At 40.4% G+C, this 17395-nt stretch overlaps 1 protein-coding gene across 1 annotated transcript in view; it reads left to right on the forward strand.

Moving 5' to 3' along the window:
* LOC126418825 (phosphoglycerate kinase) overlaps positions 1-17395 on the forward strand; it is a 64641-nt gene that overhangs the window by 22765 nt on the left and 24481 nt on the right. The window contains exons 6-7 of the mRNA XM_050085805.1: positions 16041-16297; positions 16935-17134. Coding sequence (XP_049941762.1) covers positions 16041-16297; positions 16935-17134 — 457 coding nt within the window. The remainder of the gene's footprint in view (positions 1-16040; positions 16298-16934; positions 17135-17395) is intronic.

Raw genomic sequence — 17395 nt, forward strand, 5'->3', positions numbered from 1 at the left:
AAAAATAACTCAATGAAGTACTAAAAGATCATTATACCTTCCAAAACAATTACTCTGTACAAACAACTAAGAACTTACAGAAACAATTACACACATTTGTGTAACTGCTAACACTCTCTATAAGGAAGAATGCATGCTAATATTTCTGTGAACAAACAATAACTTACTAAAACTAGTTTGCTGATGCACAAGACACTTTCCTGTGGGACAATCATAGAAATTAGAGTTATTTGAAATCATACTACAGTACTAATCATGCTACAGTGCTATTACTTTGTTTCGAGACAAGATCTTCCTTCAAAAGATGCATTAGATATTGGATCTCTGTTGGCAGGTATACTGGCAAATATTTTTGTCAATAATGCTGAAATTAACACTTGTATAGTGTGCTACTTATGTGTTGATGACATTCTTGTCTTAGTCCATGGCTCATAATAAGAAATTGACCAATTCGTAAATGCATTTAGTCAAACGCACAATCATATTACTTTCACGGTCGAGCACCAGTGAAATAACACTATTCATTTCTTAGATCTTTCCATCACTGACTGAACTCAGACATGTTTTTGGCATTTATCATAAACCTTCATCTCCTGAAGCTGTTATTCCAGCTGCATCTTGTCGTATTGCTCAATATAAAATGGCCTTTTTTCATTCAGCAATCAACAGACTGCTTAAATTGCCTGTACATACCAAGGAAGTTAAATTAATTTGGCTGGTTGCAAAATATAGCACAGAATAATGGCTATTGTAGCATGGTTGTTAATAAATGTAAAATTTGACTAGTGTAGAAATGAATCAGTTGATCCAAAATGAGGTACTACATTAAAAAATATTGTATTGTTGCTCTTCAGTGACCAGGTCTCATAAAGACTAGGTAATTTTTAAAAAAAAATATAATGTACAAATTACGCACAAATCTCAACTGTCACTTTTATGCCTTTTAATACATGTCATTAACACATGTGGCGTATACCAAAATAGTAGCAGTGTACAAAATTCACTGCTGTGACTGTAAGGCAATTTACATCAGGCATACTGGAAGAAATTTCAAAATGTGATATGAGGAACAGGTGGCACTAACAAGAAAAGCATAGGAAGTAAATGCACGTTTGCAGCTCGCCTTATACAAAACAGTCACAAGGTATACTGTATAAAAAAAAAGCTCTTGTAATCCTTCATACAGGGAAGAGGGAGAAATTTACACTCACCTGAAAAAGCCAAGAAAAAGATGCTTAATGAGCAGTGCACATTAAAGAGCATCAATTTCTTAGATATCTTCCACCCAGTTACTGACAACTTCCTTTAAAGATTTTGTACTTGACTTGTGGTCCTTGTTCATTGCAACTACTTTACACTTTCATTAATCCCAAATAATTTTTTCAGCATTTTATTTGGAAAAACATGCAATTGTGAAACATGTCAAAATATAATACTTTTTAAGCTAAATCATGTTAACAGTTTTAATGTATTAAGTTGTACAGTTTTCATAATTACGATATACCCATTTTTCTCATGACATCATTTGGTGTGAAACTTTCCGAAATCTGCTTGACTTTTACTGTTTTTACCATTTGACGCTGCTTTCCTGCAACAAAATGTAAGTTGTCTATTATTTCTGATGATGTACTGTACGACTGATCAACCAGAACATTATGACCACTGAACTACTATTGATATAAATCCCTCTAGTTGATGGCAGCAACGTCACCTGGCGAGGAATGGCTGCTAGTCAGACACACACACGATGCCTGTAGTATCAGTGAGTGTGCTCTCTGTGTGTAGAATAGGGAAGGCGCTTGATCTATGCGAGTTTGACTGAGGGCAGATTTTAGTGGCCCAAAGGCTTGGCACGGCATTTCAGAAGCTACATGACTTTTGGGTGTTCAAGGAGTGCTGCGGTGAGTGCTTTAACACGTGCTGAAACTAAGGTGAAACCACATTCAGATGTTGTGGGATTGGGCAGCCACCTCTCATTACAGATGCTAGACAGGCTGCAAACTTTGGTGGAATTAACATCAGCCTTCAGTGGTGGGCAGAGTAATAGTGTGTCTAAACACACAGTGCACCAAACACTGTAACAATGGACTTCTGCAGCTGACTACCCATGCATGTGCCAATGTTAACACCACGACATCGATAACTATGACTGAAATGGGCACGTGACCATTGACACTGGACAGCGTGTTGCATAGTCTGATGAATCCCGATACATTCATCATCATGCCATTGGGAGATCACGAATCTGTCATCTTCAAGGGGAACAGCTCCTCGATACATGTACTGCTGGACAGAGACAAGCTGGCGGCAGCTCCATTATGCTCTGGGGCACATTCATGTAGGCATCCATGATGGAGCTCGTGCAAGATACCACGATGGCAAGGAGTATTGTACATCGGTTGCAGACCACGGACACTCTGTCATAATGATGATGTTTCCAGACAGTAGTGGCATTATTCAAAAAAATAGTGCACCATGTCACGTGGCCAGTAGTGTGAGTGGTTCAAGGAACACAGTGGTGAGTTCAAATTGATGTGCTGAGTACCCAGCTTGCCAGATTTGAACCTGATCAAACACATCTGGGATGTGACTGAATGTGGCATCAGAGCTCATCACCCCCCTCCCAATAATTTACAGGAATTAGATGACTTGTGTGTGCAGATTTGTGTATAAGTATTCTTTCTCGTCCCCTGTTAAAAAATATCTATATCCCCATGGCAGTATTTATTAACATTTTATAAGTTTCAGATACACATAATAATGGCCTGATACAAAGGTTGAAACCAGTTATATGTACTTAACAAAGTTCTATACATTTTGTTTTGTGCCCCATTATTCTTTCAATGTATGGACCATAACAGTCCAGTTGAACAGGAAAGCAAAGGAAATGTTAAGGATCTTTAGACGTTACTATATCTTACTATATTATATGCCAAAGTTGGCTCTCAAGGATTACACACGCAGCTGAATTTTTACCAGCAAAATACATTGACTTTTATTAAATTTCAGTTATGTTTTATGAAATTAGTTGTCAGTTACTGTCTTGTTTTAAAAATGGTTCAAATGGCTCTGAGCACTATGGGACTCAACTTCTGAGGTCATTAGTCCCCTAGAACTTAGAACTAGTTAAACCTAACTAACCTAAGGACATCACACACATCCGTGCCCAAGGCAGGATTCAAACCTGCGACCGTAGCGATCTCGCGGTTCCAGACTGCAGCGCCTAGAACTGCACGGCCACTTCGGCCGGCTGTCTTGTTTTAGAAAGTGATAATTTTAGTTTAACTCTGTAGACATTGATGTGATCAGTTTCATAAATATGTTTTGAACTTTATTGTAGTAATTACAATAGCTCAAAATAAATATTTAAAGTTCATTCAGTTTCCCATTTTTGAATAAAATGTGGAAAAATTGACAAATCTTCATTGCAAAACCGATTTTGATTGACAGGATCACTCACACATGAAATAATAAAGACCTCACATCTCAGCTACTGTAGTGAACCTACCAGTACTGCATGTTGCAAAAAGCTGTATCAAACTGTCAAATATTCCTGATACAATATTATGAAAAGGATAGTTGCTGCCCACCATATAGCAGAGATGCTGAGTCGCAGATAGGCACAACAAAAAGACTGTCACAAAATGAGCTTTCAGTTAACAAGGCCTTTGTCGCCACACCTAATGCGTTATGAGTGGAATTCTGTCAGCATCCTCATATATCTACATCTACGTGATTACTCTGCTATTCACAATAAAGAGCCTGGCAGAGGGTTGAATGAACAACCTTCCAGCTGTCTCTCTACCATTCCACTCTCAAAGAGCACTTGGGAAAAATGAGCACTTAAATTTTTCTGTGGAAGCCATGATTTCTCTTATTTTATCGTGATGATCATTTCTCCCCTATGTAGGTGGGTGCCAAAAAAATGTTTTCGCAGTTGGAGGAGAAAACTGGTGATGGAAATTTCATGAGAAGATCCCGTCGCAACGAAAGACGCCTTTGTTTTAAAGATTGCCTCTTCAATTCACGTATCATGTCTGTGACACTATCTCCCCTATTTCACGATAATACAAAACGAGCTGCCCTTCTTTGTACTTTTTCGATGTCATCCATCAGTCCCACCTGATGCGGATCCCACACCGCACAGCAATACTCCAGAATAGGGTGGACAAGCGTGTTGTAAGCAGTTTCTTTAATAGACCTGTTGCACCTTCTGAGTGTTCTGCCAATGAATCGCAGTCTTCAGTTTGCTCTACCCACAATATTATCTATGTGATCGTTCCAATTTAGGTTAATGTGCTACAATTATTAAAACATGATACTGAAAAAAAACTAAGAGAAGGGGAAAAAAGGTCTACGTAGTTTGATAGCTTTTGGATGAATCTTCTCCAAAGCTTTAAAAGGTTGCAGTTGTGTGGGATAGGGCTGTGGCACCAGTGAGCTCATTTTGTCCACAGGTAAGGGGAGGTCTCCATAGCACTCACTGACAAGGAGTAGGTTAATGGATTGGAAAGGAAAGGGGGGGGGGGGGGTTGCACCTACAACAGAAGAAAAGGGAGACTGTGAAGATGTGGTTAGGAGTGTAGGATGAGTGAAATTAGGGTAATCATGAGCCAAGTTGGCACAGATTGAGGCCAGGAGGATTACGGAACCAAATGGTGTTTTGCAACAGTAAGTCCTATCTACAGAATTCAGAGAAGTTGGTTGTTGATGAGTGGGCTTTATACTAGGTCCAGGTTGTGAAGCAGCCATTGAAATTGAGCATGGTGTTCTCAACAGCATGTTTAGCAACTGGGTTGCTAAGTGTTGGTGAGTTTGATGGTGGCCCTTCGTTCAGGTTGTCAGCTGCTTGGTGGTGATGCCCACATAAAATCCTGTGCACAATTGACAGAGTAGCTGGTGTGACATGATTGCTTTCAAGTATGGCCCTACCTCTGGTAGAATAGGATAATCCTGTCACAAGGCTGGAGGAGGATATAGTGGGTGGGCAGGTGGATCAGACATATCTTGCTCTTGGGCCTTCCACAGAGGTTTCAACCACTGGGAAGAGATTCATAGTGGGTATGGCATAAGCATGGACAAGGATGTTGCATAGATTAGGTGGGCAGTGGATTACCACTTTCAAAGGGGTGGGAAGGACTGTGAGTTGGATGTTCTTTCTGGGCATGATAACACAGTGAAAGCCCTGGCAAAAGATATGATCCAGTTGTTATAGGCTGGTAAGGTACGTTAAAGAGTGCTCTTTCACAGCAGGTTTCTGGGGGTTGCTACAGGATAAAGGGTGCAGGAAGTCATCTGCAGACTAGGTTTGAGGTATCGTGCTTGTCTATGAAGGCCGTAGTGAGGCCTTCAGCATACTGGGCCAAGGAATTTTTCTTACTACAGATGCACCGGGTGGCTGACTATATGGGAGTGAGTTTTTGTTGCAGAAAGGATGACAACTATCAAAGTGCAGAGGCTGTTGTGGTTAGTGGGCTTGATATGGGCAGAGGTATGGCTGGAGTTATGAGAGAACGAGGTAAACATCCAGGAAAATAGTATGTGGGCCTGAGTAGAACCAGGTGAAACAAATGAGAGAGAGAAAGTGTTAAGGCTGTGGAAGAATGAGGTCAGGGTGACTTTTTCCTGGAAGCAGATCACAAAGATGTTGGCAATGAATCTGAACCATACAGAGGTTTAGGGTTTTGAGTGGTTAGGGACATTTCTTCTTGATTGCCGAGTGGTACAGGATGGTCCTCATGCCTAGCCAGCAGATTTCTTTTTATATCCTCCCCTCAAAGGAAAAGCAGTTATCGATAACTCATTAACTAATATGTAAAAGTATAAAAATAAACGTACAGTTAAGAAAACAGTAGTGCCAAATGAAAGCTGAATTTAATGTATGCTTTGTGTAGATAGTAACAATTCCATCAATTTTACTGCAGTACTGTATTACTTCAATTGTGTCAAATATTCCATAACTTTCTGAAGGGTGGGCATCATTGTAACTTACCACATATGTAGACACTTTGAAAAGGTGGTGCTCACTGTGGCTAACTACATTTTTCAATTTACCCTTCGGGGTTGGTAATGGTCTCAACTAACCAACTAATTGATGACTATTAAGTTTCACTAGATGGTAGGCAACTCACAGTGCAGTACTTTTGCCACGTTTTTATGACACGAGTTGATATTTCATGCATTGTTGGTGTTCATGGAAGTGTCATGCATTTCTCTCTGTAGTTCCTCTTTTATACAGCTGTTTTTGATAGTAATTTTAATATTTGTGTGTTGATCCTCCATAAATCTACATGCAGTACAAGGTGGAATCCAAAATTTTTGGGACTGGTGCTGCCATTTGGAAAATAGGAGTAGTAGATCTTTGCATTGCTAGGTGGCGAGAGCTGCATATTTGATGAGTCAGTTTGTGGAGTGGCATTCAGCTGGGAGGACGTGTTGCATGTCCATAGTGATTTCCGTAATACTCTGTGTCTGGTGTGTGGCGAGTTTACAATGGATCCGCGAACAGAATAGCGCTTGTGTATCAAATTCTGTGTGCATCTTGGGAAAAGTGCTACTGAGACCGTTGGAATGATTCAGCAAGTGTTTGGGGGACAGAGCATGAACCATACATGTCTGTCTGAGTGACATAGTTGGTTCAGGGCGGGCCATACAGATGTCGAAGATGATGCTCTCACTGGAAGGCCCGTTAGCTGCACAACGCCAGACATTGTTGCCAAACTTTAAAAATTGGTTCATACGGATCAACATCGAACCATCAAAGGCCTTGCAGGTGAAGTGAGTGTTGGTTATGTCAATAAATGTTGACTGATGAATTGGGCATGCATCGTGTTGCCGCAAAATTTGTGCCAAGGATCTTGACTGCTGATCAGAAGGTACAGCATGTTGAAGTGTGCATGGACCTTCGTCAGACTGCATATGATGATCCAACCTTCTTGTCACAGGTTATCACCGGTGACGAGAGCTGGATTTACGGTTACGACCCAGAGACAAAGCAACAATCATCCCAGTGGAAGAGCCCAGACTCTCAAAGACCCAAAAAAGTGAGACAGGTGAAGAGCAAAGTGAAGAGCATGATCATCGTTTTCTTTGTCCCACCCAACCAAACAGTGAATTCTGCTTACTACTGTGATGTTTTGTAATGGCGATGACAGCCCTAACTTTGGCGACAAGGGAACTGGCTGCTGCATCACAACACGCCCTGTCACACATCCTTGCTCACCATGACCTTTTTGGCAAAAAACAACATGGTGGTTGTACCCCACCCACCGTACTTGCCAGATTTGGCACCTTGCGACTTCGCACTATTCCCAAAACTGAAACTCATGTTGAAAGGCCATTGGTTCGACACTCTAGAGAGGATTCGAGAAGCATCGCTGGTGGTGTAAACACCCTCAAACAACAGGACCACCAGAAAACTTTTGACCAGTGGCAGAAGTGCTGGGACCGGTGTGTACGTGCGGATGGGAACTACTTAGAGGGTGATGGTGACCATTAGTTCAAAGGTAAGGTTTTCAACAGATGGCAGCACCAGTCCAAAAATTTTGGATAGCACCTCATATTACTTTTTATTCAAATAGAATTTTCTATACTTCAGACAGATTCCTGTGTGGTTAGTGTGCTAATCTCGGTTCTTTTTCTCCGTTCAGTATGTTTCACCAAAAAAGAAAAACAGAGGAAGACTGTTACCAAATATTTCTTGATGAAATTATTTCTAGTGACAACAGTGTTGGCTTATTTGACTTAGTTCTTTCTACTCTCATGTGGCACATTTTAGAGCTCTCCATCTGACCCTGTTTGTTGCCATCTTCTTGATGTTACGCCAGGAGTGGCAAACGGCTGCCACCCCAGCTTCAACAGACCTACGCCAGATCGACCTTGGTCTGCCTCTCCTCCTTGCTCCTTGTGGGTTCCATTCTAAAGCCTGCTTTGAAATACGCTGCTGGCCTCTTCTCAGGGTTTGTCCAGTCCATCTCCATTTCCTTTCTTTTACGGGTATCTCGGCTTTCCATAGTTGGGTGTGTTGCCATAATTCCTGGTTTGAGATAATATTTGGCCAGTGTACTTCCAGTATAGTCCTCAAACATTCGTTTATGAAGGTTTGTATTCCTGTTTTAATTTGTGCTGTCACCTTCCACGTCTCACACCAGTGAAAGAGAACAGATTTTACATGTAAGTCAAAGATTTTAAGCTTTACCTTCAACATTATTTCACAAGGTGTCCAAACTGGTCGCAGCTTTTGCCTTTTTGATCCTACTTTTGATGTCTTCTGTCGCCCCTCCAATTTTGGAAACAATATTTCCCAGATAACAAAAGCTCTCCACCTGCCCAATCTCCTTTTCTTTCACGGCTAGTACATTTTTGTTCTTACTTTTCGTCCTAAGCTCTTTACCCTTAGCCGTGTTTATTTTTAATCCAACTCTCTGAGCTTCTCTTTCCAATTCCTTAAACTTCTCACTCATATCCTTGAAAGTGTGGGACAGAAGGCAGATGTCCGCAAAGTCCAGGTCCTCCAGGCGATCATTTAGAGTCCACTGTATACTTCTCCTTTTCTCTCAGGTTACCTTCTTCATGATACCATCTAATGTCAGAAAAAACAGCAGTGGCGAAAGCAAATGACCCTGCCCTACTCCAGAATTTAAACTGACTGGTACTGAGAGATTTCCATCATGTTTCACCTGGCAAGTATATTCTCTGTAGATCATCTTAACGATAGTGATGATCTTTGGAGGTACTCTGTAACTGTGCATTGTTTTCCAGATGGCTTCACGCTGTACCCTATCAAAGGCTTTTTCAAAGTCAACAAAAGCCAGATACAAAGGAGACCAGTATTCCATAGAGTGCTTAATAACGATCCTCAAGGTGTTGATTTGGTCTGTGCATGATCTGCTTTCTCTCAAATCAGCCTGTTATTGCCTGAGCTTACTATCCATGGGCACTCTGAGACAGTTTAAAACAATCCTTGAAAATACTTTACTTGGTATTGCCAAAAGTGTGAGGCCACACCAGTTGTTGCACTTCTTCAGAGCTCCTTTCTTGGGCAACTTGATCAGGATTCCCTTCCTCCAATCTTTTGGGATGGTGTCTGTATTCTAGAATTTATTGGAACAGGGGCAGTAACATATCTGCTCTTACTTCATAGTCTGCCTTCAGGATTTGTGCCACAACACTGTCTACACCAGGTTCCTTGTTATTCTTGCAGCCTTAATGAGCCTTGATAATTTTGCTCTTGCTGAGAGGATGAGTATTGATTTGCAGTGCAGATGTTTCCTGTTGGTCTAGTTCCTCCTGCTCTTGTTCTTCTTGATGGATCAGGGTAATATTGAATACCTCACTGAAACATTCCTTCCATTGATTTAGCTCCTCCTCACTGTTGGTCAACAGTTCACCCTCTTTAGACTTCACTGGCTTACTTTCGTTAAAGCTTTTCTGGGACAGCTGTTTGGTTATGATATATAGCTCTTAAGAAATGCCCTTTCTGCTGCCTCTTGAGCTTTCTGCAAGCTGTTCTACCCAATTTCTTCTATCAGTTCTTGTGCTTCTCTTCACTTGCTGATGAACTTCATTGTACCTTGCCCTCAGGCGTTGTTTTCTTAATTGTCCCTGCACTGGGATGATCAAATATCCATGGCTTCCTTCTGGTGTTCTGGAATCCTAATACCTTCTCACTGAAATTTAGGAAGGTTTTCATGATTTTATTCCACTTCCTCTCCACTTGTGTACTAGCCTCTTCCTCACTTTGATCCTCCACCTCCAACTGACTATATCGTTTTTTCAACTCCAGCACAAACTCTCTTTCTAACGTTCATGTTTTGAAGTTTTCTAATATTGAGTCTTTTCTGCCTGCAGTTTGCATCTTGATGACAAATAGCAGCAATCTTTAACCACTTCAGCTATTACAAGATGGTGGTCACTTCTGTAGTCAGCACCTCTTCTGTTTCGCATGTCAAGAACGCCTCCACATCTGGCTAATTGCAAAATGATCGATCTGATTTTGTGTCGTGCCATCTTGTGAGAGCCATGTTATTTTATGGCAGCATTTGTGTGGGAACACCGATCCTGCAATAACCAGCCTGTTGTTTAGGCACATAGCAATAAAACGCCCTGTTGTCATTTTGGACTCCAGCACCATGTTTTCCCATAACTTTCTCTAACCCTTCATTTTCACAATCAGTGTTGGCATTGAGGTCTCCCATCACAATTTTTATGTCCTTCTTTTTGATCCTGGCTAGAACCTCTCCCAATTGTCGATAGAAGTTGTCCTTTTCTTGGGTGTCTGCATGTTTTGTGGGTGCATAACACTGCACAAGATATATATTTCTTACTCAGCTCTCGAATTGTACTGTAATAATATGATCTGAGATTAGCTTTCACTCTAATAAGCTTCTCCTTGCTTCTCTTGTCAGTAGTATACTCACTTCATTTTCATGGTCTTCTTTCCTCTTTCCCTGAATACGGAGGTGTCTTCCTGTCTCTCAACCCGAATTCCCCAAAACCATTCTATCACATTTCGCTCAGTCCAAGTATCACCAATTTGTATCATTCCATCTCCCTAGATACTTGTTCAAGATTTTCTTACTCAAACATCATTCTTACATTCCAAAACCTCATTCTTGTTCTTGTTTTCAAGCCAAAGGTCGTCAACAAGGTGTCCATCTGGTTTGCTCTCTTAAATGTTTCAGTAATGGTATAAAATTTTTACAAGGCAGGCTTGTTAGCCCCATGCCCAACTCACAACCTGGAGGACCAGGATTTGTATTAGATTTACTCCCCTAGGGAAGCTGGCTTCACTACACCTCAGTAGAGACCAATCTGGCTTTGGTGACCCTGCCAGTAGCTATGCTAATGCTAGCACAGCTCTCAACTTCACGGAAGCACGCAAGCCCTCCCGCCTGGCACTGAAGGTGCCTACTACAAGACAGTGTCCCCTGGGAGGGGACAACAGTGTTGACAGTGGTGAAAATGATGACAATGACCCAACATTCACTTTTGTTGAGAGATGTAAAAACAATTGGCTCCAGTAGTAATTTCAGTGGCTGCTGCTTCATCCTTTGTATACAAATATAATTTGTCATTTCATATCAAGGCACACAAGCCATTCATAGAAGAAAGTATTTGCCATGAAAGCAATAAACATCAGCTTATCCACTCGTTTAAAAAGTTTGCAGTTCAAGAAGAAACCTAGCCCAAACTGTGTGGATATGTTCAGTGTGCAAAGTACCTTCCTGCCTGAGAGCAGGCGAGAACTGCTTCGAGATACCACACAAATTAAAAGGAAGTTATACCAAAGTTGAACCACCAACTATTGAACTTGTATACTGTAATGGGGTGATGGTTAGCTGCAATGACTACATATAATGCTCATAGTTTATTGTTGTTGAGGTTGATTTTTACAAGCCTGCTGTAGAAAACATACCACAATAATAAAACTAAAACTTTACAAATGGATCAAATTGGAAAAATGTAAATTATTGTTCAAGCTCCTTTAGGATAAATTTTTTGTAGCGTTTACCTGCCTCTCAGAAAGTTAAGTGATAGTGTTTATAAAAAATATTTCATCATACACTGTAAATTATCTGTTCCTTAATCTAACAGTTATGCCTTTTTCATTTATGTTTCCAGCTATAATTTGTTCTTTACATACATAGAATGGGTAGTTTGGGTTTGTATATGACAAAGTTACATAGTAAAACAAAAATAAAAAATTGTCAAGAAAACTTAATTTGATCAGTGAAGCTATCAAGAATGAATTAAAAGGGCAGTACACCTTCACTGTAAATTTTGAAAGTACCAGTTTCGATGTTACATTACATTGTTGTCATGCCACTCGCAAAAGTAGAGCGAATGAAATCCAATTGTGTGTGGTCATTGAAGGAGCCATAATAAGATATTCGGTGTCTACATATCTCTAATATAAACAACATGATTACTTTGTGCACTTACTGACACTTCACTGGCCCTTGCAATATTAATTCATTTTACATGCTGCAAATATGTCTTCCTCTTCTTCACTCTGCTCCACCACCAATCTCTGTGAAACTCATGTCCAATGAAAAAGTGGTTGTTGGCACCCACTGGGTTCCCAGCCAATACTGGCATTGCTTCCTCTTCCACATGCCAGCTTCTGTCCTCAGTCTTCATCTCCTCCTCTATGGTTGCTTCTGACACTGTTACTCAGTCTCTCTATGCTGTACCTTCTGGTAAAGGCCAGGACCAGAGAGGGGTGACTGCCTGAGTTTGTACCTTCTCAGTTGCCAATTGATGACTCTACTTGGTGTCTAGGGAATGTGACCTGAGATGTGTACAATCTCCTAAGGCAGAATAGTATACCTGTGTGGAATCACCCACTCCCATCCAGAAGGCAGGAGTGCTGTATTGGAAATGCTGGCAGTCGTGGAGATCAAACTGAAATGAGTACACCAAACCTATTCAACATCCGCCCAACAAATAGAAATTGAATGAAACAAAGGAAATTATTAATTTTCCAGTTGAACTTCACTACCTAATAGTATCACACATGGAAGGCAGGTAGAGTTCAGTTAAAGTAAATCAGTTCATCATTTACCAAGGAGTGTACTCAACTGCTAGCCCAGTGATGTCATGTTCTCACATACACAATGGATCTTTACTAATAGGGGCAGTCATTGCCTTTCAGGATCAAAAATGGTTGAAATTTATACTCCTCCATGAATATATTGTTTGTGTAGAGACTTATCACGTACTAAGTTATGTGTATGGAGTTAAAACTGTCTGCCTGTCCAATACAACCTGATGCGTTGCTACTAGCAGCAACATTTCAATCATATTTGCATGTCCTGTAAAAATGCAGCCAAATGTGTAACTTTAGGCAAAGATGCACATGAGGGAGATGTGTATCACTCTCTGCAATAACTGTACAGGAGACCATGCCACTTTGTTCCGCAAATGGCCCGTGTACGTTGATGAGTGGGCTGGGTGAGGAAAAAGGTCTTCCATTCTGCTGCCCAGAAAATATTTGCTGTCAGAAAGCCTTCTGTACCATGATCGTACAGTTAAAGCTCTATTGTTGCTATGTTATGGCTAAAAAGGGGATGGCCACACGGACCTAAAGCCTCCGTTTTAGTGCTGCAGTTGTAAAATCTCGGAGTACTTAAAGTGGCATCTTTATCTACCACTACTGTACCCGCAAAACATGCTAAGAAACCTTCACTCTCATGATCCATACAAAATAATGGAAACTTAAGATGAAGTGCTCCAGAGACAGTTTTTTGCTTGTCTCTCACCAGTACAAGACCATTTCCCCTTCGCCCAACTTGAGATCCTTCTCGGCGCAACACTGCAATGAAACATTGCCAGGCCAACCTCTACTGATCTGTGAAGAAATAATAGTGCAGGATACTCCTGCTCTGAATCCAGCAGTCCAACACATGTGAAACCAGGTTCTCTGCAGCTACCATCACTAACAAAATAGGCATCTCTCCTCCTTAAATATAAGTGTCCTCAGTCAGAATGCATGCATCAAATTGTGGAAGGCAGAACGGCAGCTGCCATTACATCACATTCCCTAGATTTACACATGCAAGAAACGAAAATATGCATTCAAGTCCACTTTGATCTTTTACACTGCAACCTGATACATTATACCCTCCTTACAGAGGAGGAAGCTCCAGCTCATGGGGGTGTGATGCTCATTCAGTACAATGTCCATACTCAAAACATTCCTTTTCATTCCTTTTAACACCCAGTTACAAGCTGTTTGTGTCAGATTTCCATTCGTGGAACCATGGCGAAGATACTGCAGCTTGTAGTTAATTTACATGTAAGACCATTTGGCACTTTCCAAAGCAGACTAGGGGCCGGCGAACAATAATTCAGCACCAGTGAGGATCAAGTAAAGTGCCTTGTGAATGTTACTGTCTCTGCCACTGAACATTCCTTATCCCGAATGTCTTCCACCAGCAATGAACCTCAATGTCCTGATGGATCAAGGAACGTCAAGATGCTGTTTGCACATGGAGACATGTTCTCCTTGTCTTTGAATGACATACCATGATAGAAAACTGTATCTGTTATAAACAAATGCAGGCAAAGGGTGTCAAATAATTGTAGGTAGTTAGCAAAAAAGTCTCTTGTATCTCTTTTGTAAATTCTTTTAACCATTTTACACCCTTGGCTGTTGTTGGAGATAAACATAGTTGTGTTGCTGGCAAGGAGGCCATCTTCCAATAGCCTGCCCAGCCACTGCAAATGATTTTGATGCTGTTGATACATCCAAACACCTTGAGTCAGTACTTCAGAGATTTTGAGTTACCATCCTGCCTTCCTTACCAGTAATTTCTACCAGCTAATGGACCAAGTGATGAAAGGGCAGCTGGTATGGTGACTTGAGTCTCAGAAATTCCAAGCAAACATCCAGTGTGACTTTTATAGGTATATCTCTAGTTAACCATCTTGTCACCTTGTCAACCTACAGCATGGATGACTTTCTGCAGAATCGCCAGATTGTGACTGCATTTCTTTTATTTGTAAACAGTCAGAGAGACATTCTGTTGGATGGGAATCCTCTGTACAATGCGAAGATGGGCCATCTGAGAGTGCCTGCATGATTTTATACAGAAGTTTTTCAAAGACTGGGTTTTTAATGTATGAGACAAATTGTTTCAATTGGACACTTACCAGGAGAACTGTGTACCTCTGGGCTCCACTCTGAATGTAACCTTACTTGCTGTAGCAGTCAACACCATTATCAACTGTCTCCTCTCTGTGACAGTTAAGAAATCTATTGCAGCTCTCTATGGACTTATTTGCTCAGGCATCAACTTCAGCACAGTTTTGACCACCTCTACTCATGCAGAATAGACAAGGCTTCCACATTTCCACCCAAAAAGTTTATATGAATTTTTTACAGTGAAAGTAGTTGATTTCACACTCTCGTATCTCAGTCCTACTGCTCTTCCAGTCATCAAAACACAATATTCTTGGGTTAACACTTGATAGAAAACTTGGTCTTCCCGTACATCCTACCTGGCAGCACAGTGTGTCCATTCTTTGAATGTCAAGTGGTACCTGATTGGGAGCGGAGATGGTGTTGTGGAATTGTGGTTTATTCTTCTTGTGATGTACATTTGCTATCCATTTGGTTTGCATACGAGAACATGTCAAAAATTTATAATACAGTTACAATAATTTTTGCATTAATAAATAACAGCACTAAATAAATGACACTATAAAGATATTTCTTGGGGGTATGTAACACATTGTATCCAGCTTAAATTTGCAGTTTGTTTTGCTTGAATTCATCCACTGAGTAATAACATTTCAAGGTCAGTGCCTCATATTCTTTTCTGGTATTGAGGTCCATATGATTTGCATTATGTGAATCTTAGATATGTTTAGATTCAACCATTTCACTGAAACCAAGTTTCTAAGGTTCTGAGGGTACTGATCACAGATTTGAGAATTTCTTCTGAATCCAGATTTTCATCTAAGACAGAAGTAGCATCTGCAAATAGAACTGATGGGAGACTGTTTTTAATAAGTCATTAACATATAAGATATAGAACTAAGCCTAATTTGTGGCCTTTTGGTACATCCTGAGCTTTTTTTTCCAGTCAGCAACTCTTTAAATGGGGCAAATTATAATTCTAACTCTTTGCTTTATGTTTGATAAGTATGATTTAAGCCATTGTAGGGTAATCTGCTTAATTTTTTCTGTTGTCGTCTTCAGTCTAAAGATTGGTTTAATGCAGCTCCTTCACCTCTGAATGACTACTACAGCTTGCACCAATCTGAACATGTTTAATGTGTTCATCATAATAATTTATATACAGTGTGCAAAGTATTTGGAAACTTTAGGAAAGATGTACATGAGAAGAACTACATGGGTGGAAACAATCTCCATTGCTGCAGATCCTGTGTCCCTGCAGGTCCCCTGGTCTGAACTTCTGCTTGTTGCCTTCCCACTCCTGTATGCTTACTCTCACTTTTCCTTTTCTGTCATTTTCTGTACCATTTCGTCCCTTACCAAACCTAGTACTTACCTGTTACTTTCTGTTTCACAGATTGGGAACTCATTGTATGATGAAGATGGTGCAAACATTGTAAAAGATCTTGTAGCCAAGGCTGAGAAGAACAAAGTATTAATACACCTGCCAGTAGACTTTGTAACTGCAGATAAGTTTGCTGAAGATGCACAAGTTGGAGCTGCTACACTGGAAGAAGGCATTCCTGATGGTTGGATGGGACTAGATGTTGGTCCAAAAAGTATTGTTCTCTTCAAACAGCCTATAGGAAGGGCTAAAGTTATAGTGTGGAATGGGTGAGAACTATTTTCTTGATGAAACTGTCACTAAAGTTTTTTGTTTACACATGCATCTGTACTATACTATTTTCACTTCTGGTACTTCTAGTAGTCAGTGCTACCAGCAGATACATGTTCAGTAGTGAAACTCAGACATTGGTGAGATTTTGATGTGGGGAGAAGGGTCAGGTGTGATTTATGGGGCAGATGAACATGATATAGTGGAGATTTGGAGGGTGAAAAAGCAGTTAAGGAATGGTTCTGTAGATCCTGTATACAGGAATAAAAATATTGAAGCTAATCCATATAACATTTTCCCATAACTTTAATACACAAAACTAGAACTATGACCTTAAAACAAGAGATTTTAAACTGTGTTCAGTATTCTCTACAGCGTTCTCTCGCCTAGTACATCATTCCATTCTCCTTCTAGTTATAATTCTTCTTTCAGACCACTATAATAAACAAAATCTGACCTCTTGCTGCTCTTACCTACAGGCATTTTGCTCTCACAGCAAATACTGAATCACACAATATCTTGGCATGGATTGAAAGTAGACATATAATAAGAACATTGATTTACATTATACAAGCACTCAAATCTTGCTAATGAAAAGTAACTGAATATTGCAGTGATGTAGTGATGCTTTTTCAGCCCAGCAGGTGTGTTCGAATTTGACAACTTTTCTAAGGGAACAAAAGCAATGATGGATGCTGTTGTGGAAGCTACAGGAAGAGGCTGCATCACAATCATTGGCGGTGGTGACACTGCCACGTGTTGTGCCAAATGGGACACTGAAGACAAAGTCAGCCACGTAAGCACAGGTGGTGGTGCTAGCCTTGAGTTGCTGGAAGGTAAGTGTGAAAGAACAATAAAAGTTGTGACCCTTTCATTACCATGCTTACTTTCAGTCATCTTTATAATCTCTGTGCGTTTTAGATGGCCACATATGTAACCTGTTTCATTCTTTTAAAAATTTAAAATCTTTTTGTCTCTTCTTTAAATCATCACTTAAATGGTTATAAACCACAGTGTGAAAGTGTACTTAAATAAGTATCGCTTCTGAATAATTGCATCAGTACGCTCAGTCCGACAAAAAACAAAATACTAAGATA

Source organism: Schistocerca serialis, chromosome 9 (genome assembly GCF_023864345.2).
Source record: "Schistocerca serialis cubense isolate TAMUIC-IGC-003099 chromosome 9, iqSchSeri2.2, whole genome shotgun sequence".
NCBI classification, from domain to species: domain Eukaryota; kingdom Metazoa; phylum Arthropoda; class Insecta; order Orthoptera; family Acrididae; genus Schistocerca; species Schistocerca serialis.